Below are 16,894 nucleotides of genomic sequence, written 5' to 3'. Positions count from 1 at the left end.
CCGCCTCTGGGCGAAGGAATGGGATCCGAGCATCAGGGTGATACCAGGCATAGGCATGTGCACACTGAGCGACTAGATAGTATAAATATAAATCCGGCACTCCAAGGCCGCCACGATCTTGTGGGAGTGTGAGGGTCGCCCAGCGGATCCGGGGGTGTTTCCCGCCCCAGACCAGCCTAATCAGGAGGGACCGCAGTGTGGAGAAGAAGGCCCGGGTCAGAGGGATAGGGATGTTATTGAAAAGATACAAGAATTTGGGGAGCACTATCATTTTAAGAATAGCTATCCTGGCGGACATAGAGAGCGGGAGCCGCAACCACCCATCCACCTGAGTCTCCAGCCGCGCAATCGCGCGGCCATAGTTGAGGCGGATGATTTCGTCCGTGTTCAAATGTATTTGTATGCCCAAGTATCGCACCGAGTCTGAGCACCACTCAAGAGGGAACTCACATTGCCATGGGGAGGTGCCGATAGTCAGTGGGAAGATGATGGACTTATGCCAGTTTATGCCCAGGCCCGAATGGCTACCGAAACGAAGGATCTCATGTATCAAGGGGGCCAGGTTGGCCTGCGGCTCCCTGACATACAGGATTGTGTCATCGGCATAAAGAGAGGCCAGCAAGGGGCCCGTCCGAAACTGGAGACCCCTGTGGAGGTGCCGCTCTTGGAAATGCCGAATCAGGGGGTCCATAGCCAAAATGAACAAGAGCGGTGAAAGCGGGCAACCCTGCCGCGTACCGCGCGTGAGTGAGAATGGGCGAGATAGCGTGCCGTTGAGACGCAAACGGGCCGTAGGGCGACTATAAAGGAGTCTGATGGTCGCCAGGAAGTTCGTGGGCATGCCCATGCGCTCCATGACGGAAAGAAAGAAAGGCCACTCCAAAGAATCGAACGCTTTTTCGGTGTCTAGGAGGATCGCTGCAGCCGGAGTGGTCGGGTTAATTCTGTGCAGAACCGTGAAGAGCGTACGCAAATTAAGCGACGTCGAGCGGCAGGGGACAAAGCCGGACTGTGCGGGCGATATAATGAATTCCATCAGCTGGGAAAGCCTGTTGGCCACTATTTTGGCCAAGATCTTATAGTCAGTGTTTAAGAGGGAGAGGGGCCTGTACGACCCACACAATGTAGGGTCCTTATTCGGCTTCGGGAGCAGCACAATGACCGCCTCACTGAGAGTTGACGGGAGGGAGCCACGTTCCAAGGCCTCCGCATACACCTCTATTAGCTTGGGCGCCAGCAGATCAGAAAAGGCCTTGTAGAAGTCAGCGGAGAAGCCATCAAGGCCCGGGGCAGAAGAGCCCCGGAGCACTTTGATCGCCCCCCGCACCTCCGCCACCGTTATAGGTTCCGCCATGAACTCCTGCATGCCCCTATCCAGGAACACAAGAGCGATTTCCGATAAATAGGCCGCACGCGCGGCCGCGGAGTCACCCAACTTGGTGGTGTATAGATCTGTGTAGTAGGCCAGGAACTCGTCCCGGATCTCAGCGGGCGTTGTGCGGAGCTCCCCGTCCGTGCCCCGCACCTCGGCGATCAGGGACTTGCTGTATGGTGGTCGCAAGGCCTGCGCTAGCGTGCGCCCTGGTCTGTCCCCCTCTCCATACCTACGCGCAACCTGGTATTTCCCCAGATACAGGATCTCCCTGTCCGCGGCCTCCCGGAAGTCAGATAACAGTCGTAAGCGCCTGGTAAATACCTCGTCCGCGGGTGCCTGCTGCGCCTCAGTGTCTAGCGCGTCTAGCTGTGTCTCCAGTTGTGTTATTGTGGCGCGCAATACTTTCAGGACCCCCGCGTGCTTAGCAATGCAGACCCCTCTGATGTATGCCTTGAACCCATCCCAGAGCACTGCCCACGAGTCCACCGAGCCAGTATTTATGGTGAAGTAGTCCTCTATCGCCTCGGAAACCTCGTGCACAAAAAGGTCATCCAGCAGCGCCCTCCCAGGGAAGCGCCACTGCCGCTCAAACCCCTCAGGTCGAGGAACGTCTAAGCCAAGCAGGACTGGAGAGTGGTCAGAGTACGTTCTCGGGAACGTCCTCAACGCGCGGAACCAAGGGGACAGGCCCGGGGAGAGGAGCCAGTAGTCAATTCTGGTCCAAGTGTTGTGCTGCCCTGAAAAGTGTGTGTAGTCAGTAGTGTTTGGGTGTCGCCTGCGCCATATATCCGTCAACGAGAATCGACGGCAAAGGTCCTGGAATGCGCGCCTTGCCCTAGGCTTAGAGTCTGTGGCCCCAGAGGTGCTATCCAGCCCCACATCCAGCAACAGGTTTAGGTCGCCACCCAGCAAAACGCCAGCCGGCGCTAGGGTTACCAGTTGGGCCGCAAGCGCATTGAAAAAATCCGGGGAATCAGTGTTGGGGGCATACACACAGACAAGAGTAACAACATGGCCCATCAAGACCCCCTGTACAATACAGTAGCGCCCCTCCCTGTCCCCTAGAAACGTCTGGCACTGAAACGGGACTCTCTTATGGATCAGCACCGCAGTGCCTCTGGCGTAATTACTGTAATTAGCGAAGTATCGGTGAGCGCCCCAGGAGGCCGCAAAGCGGGAGGGCATGGGGCCATGCAGATGAGTCTCTTGGAGAAAAGCAATGTCCACCTGATGCCGATTTAAGTAATGCAGTACTTGTTTGCATTTACTCCGGTTGTTCAGGCCCCGGACATTCCAAGTCATTAACGATAGATTGAGAGGAGCTTCATTCAAACCTATGTGGGCCATTGATGCCAGTCAGCAAGTGATGGGAGCAGCAAAATCGGAATGTCACTGTGTAACAAAGTTCGTTCACACATAGCCGTAGTAGTAGAATCAAAATTGCTTACCCCAACCCCCCTCCCCCCGCCCAGCCAAACCACGCAAACGTGAGGCAATCCCAATTCTGGAAAAAAAGAAGAACATAGCTCTAGGCAGGAATACCCAGTGTAACCAAACAACAAAAAGTAGAGCATCGTAACAGAAAACGATCCCAGCGGTTTCAACCAAAGGGGGGTGACAACGATCCGCAATCAACCCAGCGCAGCAGCACCAATATACTCCAAATGTTAATACGTCCTCAAATAACCAAAGTCAAAACAGTGCAAAGTTCAGTAACGGGCGCAGTCTCAGCCGACACCGGAGGATAAGAACAGGTCCTGGCTGCCCGCCGACCCACTACCAGGGGGAGACCGTCCACCCTCATCTCCCCCCGGCGGGCCCCTGCGCGGCTTGTAGGTACGGCAAAACTCCTGCACCGCAGCGGGATTGTCAAATAGCCGAGCTCGGCCATCAACCTCGACCCGGAGCCGGGCCGGATAGAGCATGCCATATTTAAGGCCCAGGTTCCGGAGCGCCGCCTTCACCCCCGCATACTTACGCCAGGCCTCCTGGACCATGGCGGTGAAGTCTGGGTAGAATGAGAGTCTTGCACCTTGCCAAGTAATCTCGCCCTTCTCTCTGGCAAGCCGCAAGGCCGTGTCACGGTCTCGGAAGTTCATAATGCGGGCAATCAGGGGGCGAGGCGGGAGCCCCGGGTTAGGCCTCGGCCCCAGGGAACGGTGGGCACGCTCCACCACGAAGCCAGGAGTGAAGGAGTCTCTCCCAAAGATATCAGCCAACAGTTGTTCCACAAAAACATCCAGCCTGCCCGTGGCCGTGGACTCCGGAACCCCAATAATCCGTACATTGTTGCGCCGACTGCGCGATTCCAAATCTTCGTTTTTGCTGGCCACTTCCTTCAGTATGCGCTCCAATCTGTCCACCCTTTTGATCTCCTGTACCGATTTATCCTCCACTGCCGAGATCCGGGCCTCAGCCTCTCCCAAACGCTTGTCATGGGCCTGGATTTTGGCCCCCATAGTTTCCAGTGTCTTATTTAGGGCGTCAAAGCGACCATCCAGGGCCCTGAAGCCGGCACGCATCTCCTGTAGCCAGTCCGGGGCCGGAGCCTGGGTCGTCGAGCCGCCGGTCGCCCCACCAGCCGCGTCCGGCATGTCAGGGGGGTTATCCGTGGGCTGCTCGGACAGTTTCTCGAACTGCAGCGTTTTCTGTTTGGGGTCCTTGCGACCCATTCTCACAACCGCCAGACGTGTGGAGAGCAAGGGAGGCGATGGTGCGATGGAGCGTCCGGCTAATCCTTAGCCAATCTGGTCTGGAGCACAGATGATGGTGGGCCCACCGGGCACCGGACAGATCACGTCCTCACTGCGCAGCAGGCAAGAGTCACGACTCCGTGTAGCCAGCAGGGCCCCAATGGAACATCAAGTGCGCCATCGCGATGTGTTCAGCAGCCACGACTCGGCGCCGCCGGGAGGGGCAAGGGAGGAACGCAACAACCAGCCGCGGAGCACATGGCAAAACCCGAGAGGGCCCAAGTAACGAGGCAGAGACAACCCGGGCGTCGGGCCCAGCGCAGGGCCCCAACCGCCCCCCCCCACCGCCAGCAGGCCGTCCCGCCACCCCTCCCAGGCTCCCCGACCGGATTAGTCCGGGGCCCCAGAGAGGAGATAACGAGCGAGGCCGCGGCCGGAGCGCAGGGCCAGAGCCGTGCGCCCGGTCGTCCTCCGGTCCGCAACGGCGTAGGGGGAAAGAAGCGGGCCCCCGCCAGCCAGCACCCCGGTGCTCAATGCCCCCCCCCTCCGAGCCCCCCGGGTACCTGTCTCTCGGCCGGCCGCCCTCCTCGCACTCGAGTCCCCCGTTCCCGGATCAGCCCGCCATCTTGGGCCTCAGGATGGTGTGCTCATCTCCGGGCGCCCCCGTGGCCCGGGAGGTCCGCTCTGCATCCCAGCGCACTCCGGGGTCTTAGTAGGGTCAGCGGCAGCGTCTGGCGTCCCGCGCCCGCATCAGGAGGGCGAGGAAAGCAGGGTTTGCGCCGGGTCGATGGCGGAGCTTCAACGCCGTGCGGCCATCTTAGCCCGCGGCTTGGCCACGCCCAGCATAGAGCAAACCTTGATGGTCAAGTCTCAGTTGATGAAAGCCCACCAGCACTAAAATGGTAGCTAAACGCATAAGTAGATGTATCCCTTCCTCCTCTTTACACCACTCCATACTTAACTGCTGCTACAAGACCACAGCAGTAAAACCACCCGCTAGACATCAAGCACAACACCAAAACAACTCCCACATAGGTCACACTCTACACCCACTCTGTACACCACCAGAGCAGAAAAAACACTTTTACACCCTAAACAATGCTATTACGAGTGGGGTAAGAAGGCTGGACGCCTTCTGGCCTTGCAGGCTCACCAACAGGAAGTATCCTGTGCTATACTGGCTATCCTCCACACAGACAGAACACCCTGAACGCACCCACTGGACATCTTGGAGGCCTTCCGCTCCTACTATGCAACCCTCTACACCTCGGAAACCGTTAGTCCTACTACTGTCATCGAACACTTTTTGACATAACATGTTCTACCTAATCTTTCTCCGACGCAACGGTCACAACTCGATCTCCCCATGATTTAGGACAAGGTCAGGGAAGTTATAAGGGGGAAGCCATACAACAAGGTATTACAACATGCAGGCATAGGGCCTACTTTTCTAGCATGGGTACGGAAGCTCTATACTCAGCCGACAGCGAGGTGAAGTGTAATGGTCACGTATCTCCACACTTCACTGTCCATAGGGGCACATGACAAGGGTGCCCCCTCTTCCCATTGCGGTTTATCATAGCTTTAGAACCCTTGGCAATTGCTATCCGTAATACCCGCAACTTTCATGGCATAATGACGCAGGGTGGGATACACGAGGTATCATTGTATGCGGAATACATCCTGGTTACAAGTGGGATGCAGGGCAGCTGGAGGAAAAATGGAGCTTCCAAACAGGTGTCTCAAAAAAGTGACCTCAAAAGGAGGGTTACTAAGGCACATATGGAAAACGAGGTTTACTATACTTTCATTGGCTGTGTCTCCATCTACCATGATGTAAACATCACAAACTAAAATGTTTTGATCTTTTCTGGTTGAGGAAGCCAATTGCCTTTATCCCCGCCAAATGGGAAACAGATAGCAGTTTGTGTGGCAGCTGATTTCTAATATTTTTTTTTTTAAAAAGTAATGTTTTTTTTTGTCCTCATTAACCGCCAATCTCACTTTGAATGCACACTCAAGCAGTCCGTGCCCTCACTCAGCAAGCTGAGAGGCGTAGGCGACTAAGAGTTTAGATCTCCCCCTACCGGCACTAAGACTTGACAATGTGTACACCAAAGCACCCACTGAGATAACTCTATTTTGCAAGCTTCTAGAGCTAGATGGCCTTTTGTCTTAGGACCTCCCCCCCCCCATACTGGGAGGGGGAGATTCCCAGGCTGGTCCTGAGAGTATTCTGGCAGCATAATCATAGGACCCAGAAAAGGGAGGGAAAAAAAAAAAAATACTCCCTCAACTCCGGGTTCCATCTCGTTTTCAGTATGTTCCAGAAAGTTCTCTTCTTTTGGCTACCAGTTCTCAATAAGTCCAACTTGGAAATCGCCAGAATCGAAGATTGCCAGTCAAAAAAGGAGGGAGGAATAGAATCTGTCCATTTTATGCACATTTGTCTCCTAGACAGGAGCACAGCATAAAAAAGTATCGACCTTGCGTGACCTCTAACATTATCTTGAAGGCCAAAAAAGACCAAGGATAAATCGATAAGAACAGAGGTTCCTATTAGGTCCGACAAAAATTTGCCAACGCTATCCCAAAAGGAGGTCAGAGCTGGACACTCTTTGAACATATGAGTGTCAGAAGCCGAGGCCAATCCATATTTCTTACAGCATACAGGCAGCTCTTTATTGATCTTGGAAAGCTTCAGCGGAGTAAAATAAGCCCTGTGTATAGTATACAGATGGTTCCTTTTTAACCATGCTGACTTTACTATATCGTGCAGGAGTTGGCACGAAGTTTGCCACAAAGTGTCACAATCTTGATCTGGTAGGACACTTCCCCATAAATCCCCAGCAAGGTTAAACTCTCCAACCACTGCCTTCAGTACTGCCTGATACCAGAAGGAAACTTCCTTCTTCCCTCGGGGTCTGGTCACAAGGTTGTACTCTAAATCGTTGCCTTTCCCTAATAGGCTACCCTTGGTCGTTTGTGTCTGAGCCTGAACCCAACTAGTCAGCTGGAAGTATTTAAATCTAGAGAGACCTGGCCCAACCCTCTCACTAAGTTGTTCCCATGTTACCAGAGTACCGTCTGTGATCAGGTCCCCCCACAAACTGCCAGGCCAGATTCCCTTAATGGTATCGCCAAACTGTCCCTCAGACATTCTGGACCCCCAGGGGAGTCCCATAAGGGAGCCATACTAGAAAAGTAACCAAGAGTGACCGACCGACCTCAAGTCTGCCCAAGTTTTACCCAGGCCCTGCAAGACCTTTAGCCTTTCTTTTTTGAAAAACTTAACATCCCCAAATTTAAACAAAAAACCCTCCACCGGTAGCTATGCACCCTGAAGCATTGCTAAAAACATCCCTCTTATTCCAATATTGACCGGCATTTTTAAAAGCATACGGGCATGGGAGAGCTGGAAGGCCCAAGCGTAAAGCTGAATATCGGGCAAAGCAAGGCCCCCCCCTTCTCTCTCCGGCGTCTCAGCTTTTTCCAGGCTAGCCTCGCAAATTTATAGCCCCAAACAAAAGAGTTAATCTCCCTCTGAATCTTGTCAATTTGTGATTTTTCAATCAATCAATCAATAGTAACTTTATTTCGGTCAAAAGACCATAAAAGCACAGAATAAAAATAAAAAAACACTGCAGTGTACAATTTCATTACAGACAAGGAGAGACTGCCGCCAGTTGCCTATGAAGTAATGTAGTTTTGATTATCAAAAAGCATAATCATTAATTAGTTATAAAAATCATTACTATATGATTTATACAAATATGGATACTGTCGAGATTTCTTTGTATTATGCATAATTGATCAAACACCAAAGAATACACAAGTCTAAAAATACTGCAAGATGGGCTATACACGAAATCCATCATCCATAACACATAACCTTACTATATCTACAAAATAAAAACACATTTAGCTAATTCATCTCAGGCCAAAGAGACATATTATATTCAGCATATAAATCTTAAAAATAGGAAATGGCTCAAAATTAGAAATGTCATAAAACAGGATAAAAACACTTAGAAAAAGTTTAAAAAGTGCCTGGATCACAATCAAAGATTTACGCAGTATACACAAAGGTTCACATATCACTTTACGAGGCCCCTGCGTAAATGCCACATCGAATTTAAGAATCGAGAGACTGTAAATACTATTGGAGGATGGGTATCGTGTTTTAATATCCTGAAGGCCTCTATGTGTAACCTAAACCCATGGTTGCGACATATATGTGTTATCCATCGTTTACGTGGGAGAGTATATGCCGGGCAAAAGAATAGTACATGTATTTCGAACTCTCGCTGTGGGTACATGCAGGACAGTTCTTCTTGTTCTCTGGTGCCCATTTGCTAGTAAGGGCGTTTAGAGGGAGATTCCCCACTCTAAATTGCATATAGAGTTTCATGGCCTGCAGGGATTTTTCAAAGTAGTGTGGGATGCAGTTAAAAAGAAAAGTGATTTTTGGAAGAATCGACATTTTAGCCAGGTTGACTCTGCCAATGATAGAAAGTGGGAGCGAGGCCCAGTTCTTCATTAGATTCACACACTCTCTCTCCACCACAGTCAGATTAAACTCAGCAATCTTGGCTATATCTTGCACTCTATTGACCCCTAGATATCTCATTCTCGGGCTTATCTGATGTTGATACTGATTTACCTCCTGGTTCCAAACCATTACCTCGGTTTAAGCAGCGTTAATTTCGTACCCCGATACTAGTCCGAACTCCTGAGCTTGACTGATAACAGCTGAAAAAGCCTTATCTAGGTCGGCAGTAAAAATCTAAATATCGTCGGCATACAGGGCTACCTTCCTCTACCACTCCCCATACCTAAAAGGCTGAATGTTAACATCATCTCTTAGCCGTTGAGCAAATGGCTCAATGTATAGGTCAAAAAGGAGAGGGGAGAGTGGGCAGCCCTGTCTAGTACCCCTAGATATATTGAAGGGTGCTGTGACACTGCCATTTACCAAAAGTCTAGCCGAGGGACTATTATATATAGATTGTACTGTATAACAAAACTTCTCGACAAGATTGAATTTTTCCAAGACCTCCGACAGGTATAGCCAATTCACCCTGTCGAAGGCCTTTGTGGCATCCAGAGTCATAGCTGCAAAGGGGATGGAGTATGTAGATGCTAGATCTATTGCCCCTTTTAGATCATAAGTTAGGTGGGATATCTGGCTACCTTTCACAAAGCCCTTCTGGTCTGAGTGCAGGATATCCCCAGCCACTGTGCCCAGACGTGCTGCCATTATAGAGGTAAAGATTTCATAATCGGCATTCAATAAAGATATGAGTCTATAAGATCCACAATTGAATACAGCTTTCCCTGGTTTCAGGATCAAAACTATGATGGCCTCATTCCATGAGACCAGCGGGATCAGGCCTTCTTGTAAGATCGGATTAAAAAGTTTGGTCATAAAGGGTATAACCTGATCCCCTATTGCTTTATAGATCTCAGAACGTAAGCCATCTGGCCCTGCGGCCTTACCGTTCTTACTATTGAAGATAGCCTCCCTTACTTCCGCACAGGAAAAATCCCTGTCCAAATAAAGTTGTTGCTCTAAACTGAGAGAGGGAAGCGAAAGATCCTCAAGCCACCTATGAGCACTCTGGCTATCTACATTACCACCCTCCTGATAGATGGTTTGAAAGAAGGCCTGAAAAGCATCACAAATTTCCTCATCAGTAACTAACGTACCCCTCTTATCTCTGATCTCCTTAATATAGCTCATTGCTCGGTCCGATTTACTCTTCCAAGCAAGGAGTTTGCCCGCTCCTTCTCCATATTCAAAATGGGAGATCTTACTTGCTTCCCACCTTTGCATGAGCCTAGTATTCAGAATGTTTTCAAGCTGGGCTTTCAATCCGCTGATCTTATCTCGCTTTTCCTGCAAGATTTCCAGAAGTACTGAAACTGAGAGGTCTACCTCTGCGTCCTTCACCTTAGCTTCAATATCTGTGATTTCTTCCTTATATTTTTTTATTCCTATAGCAGGACCTATTAGTAATCTGGCTACGTAGGTAGGCTTTCAAAGAGTCCCAGACTGAGGTTATTAAAGCTGTAACCACATTCACCTCCCAAAACAATGCCACTTCTTGTGAGAGAAAGGAAACTTCTTCCTCCTCCAAGGGTATGGCACGGTTAAAAGACCAGGTCCTAATTGGGCTGGGCACTTGGCATTGCAGAGTCATAAGGACCCCAGAATGGTCCGAAAGATGGGGTGCCAAATATACTACACTCTTAACCAGGCTCCTTAATGAATAGCTAACCAGAACAAAGTCGATACGTGACTGGTGCCTATATTTAAAATTCCGGTACGACACCCCTTGCTGCTGCCCTGATCTGTCCCTCCAGATATCTGATAGAGTAAACTGTCTCATGACCCCCAGCAAATATTCCCGAGACTTGGAAAGGACCACAGCCCTACTAGTTGGAGTTTTATCCAGTGCAGGGTTCAAGACGATATTGAAATCCCCTGCCAAGATCATTGGCTCAGGGTAATCAAGTAGGTGTAGAAAAATAGCCTTCAAACTAGAAGGATCGTCCTGGTTAGGATCATAGTATCCAATTAAAGTTAACAAGGTATCCATTATTGATGCTTTTACAATCACCCATCTGCCATTTGGATCTTTTATATAAGGGCAGACATGGGCCCTAGCTGACTTCTTAAAAATAATTGATACCCCTCGGATATTTGTTGACTGATTTGTGCTGACATGGGAGCCCACCCACCTATGAGGCTTTAACAAAGAGACCATTTCATCTTCTAATAGATGTGTTTCCTGGAGGACAATGACCTGCGCAGATGAATCCCGCAAGTACTGTAAGATCTTATCTCTCCTTGGTCTAGTGCGCAGGCCATTGACATTCCAGGAAAGAATCTGAAGGGAAGTCATGGCGGCTCCCCTTCCCCACCTTATCAGAATATACAGTGTTGGCAGTGTCCGCTTTCATCCCTACGCCCTTTACCTTAACTCTAAAAATGTACACATCCAAAGAGGCGAAAAATGAGGATTTTTTTTTTATTTTTCTCCCTTCCTCCTCCCACCCCTACCCCAAACCCATACCCATCCACCCCCACCCATGGAGAACCCAACCCCCAATCATCCGGACAGATGAAGTCCAGATAATTGCATCCTGAAATTTCCCACCCACATCCACCTCAAGAAAAACTCACCCAGAAGTGCCAAGAAAAGAAAAACAAAAAAAAAAGGAGAAAAAAAAGACCATGCAATACTAACCTACTTATAAATAAGCCAGCCTATTACAAAGCGATAGATATAAACCTAAAATATTGTGAATAAAAAAGAAAAAGAGAAAAAAGATAAGAGGGGAAAAGCATTGTCTATGACCATCTTGATCTTCTTTTTGTCCCTTCTCCCCCATCCCTATCTTTAAGACCCCCCTCTAGGCTTTCTGCAACAAAAAGCACACAAAATACTTAAAAGAGTGCTTTGTATTATATTTTCTAGCCCTATATTTAGAAAAATAAGCGGTCCGTATAGCAGGTGGAATGATAGGCAAGACAAGGAACAAAAGGCCAAAATATAGTGCACACCTAACCCGCCTGTAGCTTTACAAGCAATTCTTCAGCCTCCTGTACCGATCTCACATTGTACATTTTATTTTGGAACATGATCTTAAAAAAGGCAGGAAATTTAAGTTGGGCCACTGCTCCCAGCTTTTTGAAATCCTCCAACTTCCTGCCCAGTTCCCATTGCCTATCTAACGTGACTCTAGCCAGATCTGATCTAATCTGGAAAGGGAAGTCCTTGCCTTTCAGTGATTGAAGTTTGAGTGATAGATTAAGTAGCCTCTCTTTCACTAAGTGTGAAAATTAATGAGGATCTTCCTCGGTTTAGAGTGATTCGGGTTTCTTCTGAAGGGGTCCCGGTGGATTCTCTGAATATCCCTATCTAGTTCCTCATCAGAGAACTCTAGATCTAGTGATTCTTTTAGAAGATTGATCATGAAGGGTTTAAGATTGTCCCCCTCACTCCCCTCTGGGTCGTTCAGTATTCTTAAATTGTTCCGGCCGGCGTTATATTCTAATGTTTCCAGTCTGTCCCGTAGGGCTCCCTCTTCTCTTTTCAGGGCTACAAAATCCACTTTCATAACATCAAACTGCTCCGTTATTGCCCCCATATTGGATTCTAGTGTTTCCGTCCTTGCATTTAGGAGATCCACTTTTTTATCCAGAGATTCGCAAAAGCTCCTGATCTCTCCTTGGTTTGCGGCAGAGACCTCAAAACCCTTTTTTATGTCCACCGCTAATGAAGCCATAGGAAGCTCCGAGGAAGAGATCGAATGTACCTCTGGAGCTGGAGCCTCTAGACTTTGAACTATTGTTCCTCCATCCGGAAGTGCCACCACAGAAACCGAACTCTGGACATTAGATGGATCCTGAAAAGCTTTGAGAGACCCCTTCGGATGTCTGGTTCACTACCTCTATCCTGTTATCCCTCCTCGCCAACCCGGAGCTTTCTGTAACCACTGAAAAACAGTCCTCTACCAGCATGAAACACCCCGGCTTTGACTTTGCTATTTCTGAGGCTATTTCTAAGGCAGGGTTTACAGGTCCGCTCAATTCAGATTCTAACTCAATTATGGCCTCCCCCGCAACCTTCCAGCCTCTCCCTGCCTCGCGAGAGACAATACTTCTGGCAGGACCTTAAAGTATGACCTTAAGGAAGGAGTGATCCTAGGTTTAATGTCTGGGAAAAGTCCCTTAACCTTAGTTGGTTTTAAATAAAAAAACAAATTACTGCCTCTGATAAGAAAGTAGAGGTGTTCTTCTTATCTATTTCCCCTCCTTTCGGGACTTTGCCTTCCAATTAGTATTGCTACTATTAACGCTGCTACTCTTACCGTGATCTTCACCGATACTCAGCTGAAACTGGTCAATAGTTCTCTTAGTGGATTTAGCCGCTACAAGCCCTCCTCCTCCCCACGCCTTTTATCCTCTCTAAAACTCTTACTGTTGCTCAAGAGGGAAACAGGAGTAGAGGCAGAAACACAAGTAGAGCCAGAGGCAAAAGCTAAGGCAGCGGAGCTCACACCAACATCAACTGGGACGCCTCCTACCTTGGTATTGGACACCCAGTCGCCCCACAAACCTCCACAGTCTCGTGGCTGAAGAGATGCGTTGGCCGACCCAGCTCTACGAACACTCTGCTCCCGGATGTCCTCGCTGTTCGCCTCAGTTTCCTCAATCTGCTCCAGGTTGACCGCCACTCCTCTGATGCTACCCCTGAGGAGTCCGCGGGCCACGACTCTCCGGCTCCTCCTCAGCTCCAGCGCCGCTACCCCCCAACGTGTTGAGCCGAGAGGGGCGGAGGGAGCGAAGGGAACGGAAACCAGGCCGGGACAGCAGCCTGCACCACTGCCGACGCACATCCGCAGGAGACCGACCACTGACAAAACACAAATAGAGCCCAGACAAAAGCACAAGCGAGACCCCCCCCCCTCCCCACGAACAACCCAGGGGCCTCAACACAGACGCCCAAGAGAACAAGGAATCCAAGACTCCCAACTCCCCGGTCCTCCCAACTGTACCACAATAGGATTTCCCAGGTGGAGAGCTATGTAATTGCGGCAGGGCCCCTTAAATCAGATTAAGCACCGCCAGGCGCAAAAAATGTCCGCTGCTGAGACCACTAGGAAGACAGAGCCAGTGATCTCCAGCAGAGTCAGAGTCTATACTAGCGCATTAACTTGAGGCGCGATGATGTGACGTGATTCCATCTCCAATCCCGAGACCAAACGGCCACTATAGCTCAGCAAATATCACAGCAAACACACTTGTGCCCGATACCCAGCCGATCGCACACTCTCTGCACCCGAGAGCACTCCCAGGTGCCGACGTCCGGGGGGGTGGGGGGGGGGGGTCACGTTTTGGCCGCCCATACACTCCACAACCTGCGCTGGCTTCACAAAGGTGGGAATCGCAGCCAAGCCAGGACAACACAGGAGCCGCGAGTGCAACCCGCAGCCGCCTCAAGACTCCTGAGCACACCAAGCGCCCAGACTCTCCGCTCAGGGAACAGGAACAAGCACCGCTGCCCACGCCCACAGGCCACTGGCGCAACCGGGGGCGCAACCGGGACCAAACCCGGGACCAAACCACCGCCACTCAAAACAAACGGAGCGGCCCCAACGGCGAAAAAAGGGGAAAGGGCTGGAAAAGGTGGTAAGACTCACTGGTCCTTGTAAAAACCTCCGCACTTCACTACAAGGCTAAACAAAGCATTGGAGGAGCGGGTAGGATTTCAGGTGCAGCAGCAGCTCAGCGTGCTGCCGCCATGTTCTCCCCAAAGCAAAAAAAAAAAAAAGTAATGTTGAAACTTTAGGTAGACTACAATTATGGCTAAGTTGATTATGGGCCTCAGAAAGGGTGATCACGTTTTGTAGCTTTGTTATCCCACCACTGGTTGAAAGTGGAAGCCTGGAACACCTTAAAGTGGCTGTGCTTAGTTCACAACTGCATGAGTAAACTACTCTTCCCAGTATCTTTAACACAAATTGACTTTGTCAAACACCAAGATTCGTGCTCTCATCTTTCACAGACGTATCTTGCCTTCCACCTGTCTGTGATCCAAACTCTCGGCACAACCACATAAAAGATTAAATCCTCTCATCAAAAAGAGATTGTCTTTTGGAAATACTATTCTCTTAACTCTTGGCAAACACTTAACTTTCATTCACCCCTCACACGAAAGATTGTGTTCACTACTAGAGGTGTTCTAACATATAGCTGGACTATATTAAATCTTTTAATGTATTCAGCTATCTATGATCCCAAGACATTGAGAGAAATGATCCATTATTAAGAGGCATGGTAACGGTGACGAAGTGTAGCTACACTTGGCTGGATTAATACTGTGAGGAAAGCTCACACACTTTAAAGTGATTAAGTAGGTAGGTGGTACCATAATGTGCAACAAGTTCTTCTGGCCAGGGGAAGCCATCAATGGTGAAATAGTCGTTAAAGACACACTTCTAAAAATGTAAGGGCAGAGGGAAAATATCCTTGGAAGGGCACGAATTTCATGATTAAGAGCCGGATCTCATAGAAGGTACCTAAAGAAGTGAGGGTTGTCAGAATAGAAACTGAATTCTCTGTTTGAAAGACAGCCGAGGAAGTCAGACAAAGGAATTGGAGAAAAGGTGGACCAGTCTGAAGCAGAATGAGAACTAGAAAGGTGAATTAGAGGCATGGAGGTAAGCTATGTTCGGAGGTTTTTTAAGGTGTTTTCTAAGGGGTTGGAAAATATCTTTCCTCTGAAATGTGATTTAGGCAAAGAGATGGAGTTATGTGGGATATTACATCAGCTATTACTTAAATATGCTTTCTGAATGTCTAAAGGCAACGTTGACTTAGTTGTGACTCTCGCTGACAATCAAAACTAACCAGTCCTGCACAACTCATATGCAACTAGGCCAAAGTGGCACCTAGAAGTGCCGAAATACGGCTGTTTGTGCAACAGTAGCCCAAATAGAATAACTAAAAAAACGGAGCAGTTTCCAATGAAGGAATGGGAGCAGTGTGGAGGGAGGACAGCCAGAGTAAGTGGCATGACAATAGGCAGTGTGAAAGAAATAATTGGGCGAGATTGGCAGACTGGGTCTTAGAAGGGGGCAGGCAGTGGCACAGATAGGAGACAGGGCGGAAGCATTGCGCCTCTATGTGTAGAGCGATGGGAAGGGTGGGGACAGGGAGAAAGTTGGAATCAGTGTACTGGGTGTAGTGGATAATTGGTAATTGTATTTATATAGCACTTAGTACCCCAGACGAGGCGTTGGAAGCGCTTTTCACATCTGAGAGCATGCTTTTGTGCCAACTAAGTCACACTACAAGTTAATCTTATGAGTTTCAGTTTTCAGCTCCATAATGGACAAATATTGGGGACATGAGAGGCCAGTGACACTACTCTACAATATGAAGAAATGCATACAAGGAGCTCCAGTCTTGAATCCCATAACAGCACCTTAGTCAGATCAGATGCCCTAACCAGGATCACTAAATAATCATTTCAATGACGGTGCTCGCCCTTTATAATCCTTCACAAAGTTTAAGCATCAACATGGATGGCTTTGATAATTACGCACACACATCGTTTCTGGTTTTATCCTCACACTTTAGTCTTGTGATTGCAACTTTCATACCCACGCACTAGATGCGCTTCGAGGCAGACACCAGTAACATACAGCTTTATGCAACTCACCATAATAAATAGCTGGGTGGCTGCAGGCAGGTTCAGGCCGGGAGTCACAGCGGGCCGCGGCAATTTGAGTTTGCCGCCCCGGTCCTGCCCGCCTCCAGCGATGGTCGTGCTGGCGGCCGCTCAAGAGAGGCGAGCGTGTGGCGCGTCACTGCTGCCGTACTGCGCTACAATTCAGGGCGAGGGCTGGCCAAACTTTATGCCCAGGGCCGTCATTGGTAGCGCTTTCGTGCGCTACAAGATTGACGGCCCTGGGACGGGAACCACAAACTGAGTACGTCGCTTAACAAGCAGGTGCGTGCGCTTGCTGTTCACACGGGGCCGTGCGGCACTGGCGGCGGCCTTTATAATTTATTTGGGGACACGGACACCTACTGTGGACTGAGTGTCCAAATAAATGATAAAGGCCGCCGCCACGGGCCACCAGTGCCACGCGGCCTCCGCCCCCAAAATAATGCCGCCTGGGGCGGACCGCCCCGGTAGCTACGCCACTGGATACCACTGTACAAGGGACTTACGGGTACATTAAATATGCCAAACGGGTGTAGACCAATCTTACCAAGTTTACAAGAGAGAGCACATGCACTTTAGCA

The 16,894-nt window shown here is 49.5% G+C and overlaps 1 protein-coding gene across 1 annotated transcript in view; it reads right to left on the bottom strand.

The window, feature by feature from the left end:
* The window catches only part of LOC146810143 (E3 SUMO-protein ligase KIAA1586-like), a 46,751-nt gene extending 36,081 nt beyond the window's left edge, over positions 1-10,670 (bottom strand). Inside the window, exons 1-2 of the mRNA XM_085614946.1 lie at positions 10,350-10,670; positions 9,083-10,105 (exon numbers count right to left, since the gene is read on the bottom strand). Coding sequence (XP_085471072.1) covers positions 9,083-10,105; positions 10,350-10,670 — 1,344 coding nt within the window. The remainder of the gene's footprint in view (positions 1-9,082; positions 10,106-10,349) is intronic.
* Between the last annotated feature and the right edge of the window lie 6,224 nt (positions 10,671-16,894).

The sequence above is a fragment of the Triturus cristatus genome, chromosome 7 (genome assembly GCF_964204655.1).
Source record: "Triturus cristatus chromosome 7, aTriCri1.1, whole genome shotgun sequence".
Classification (NCBI taxonomy): domain Eukaryota; kingdom Metazoa; phylum Chordata; class Amphibia; order Caudata; family Salamandridae; genus Triturus; species Triturus cristatus.
Note: the sequence above shows the minus strand (reverse complement) of the source record. Positions and strands in the feature narration are given on the sequence as shown.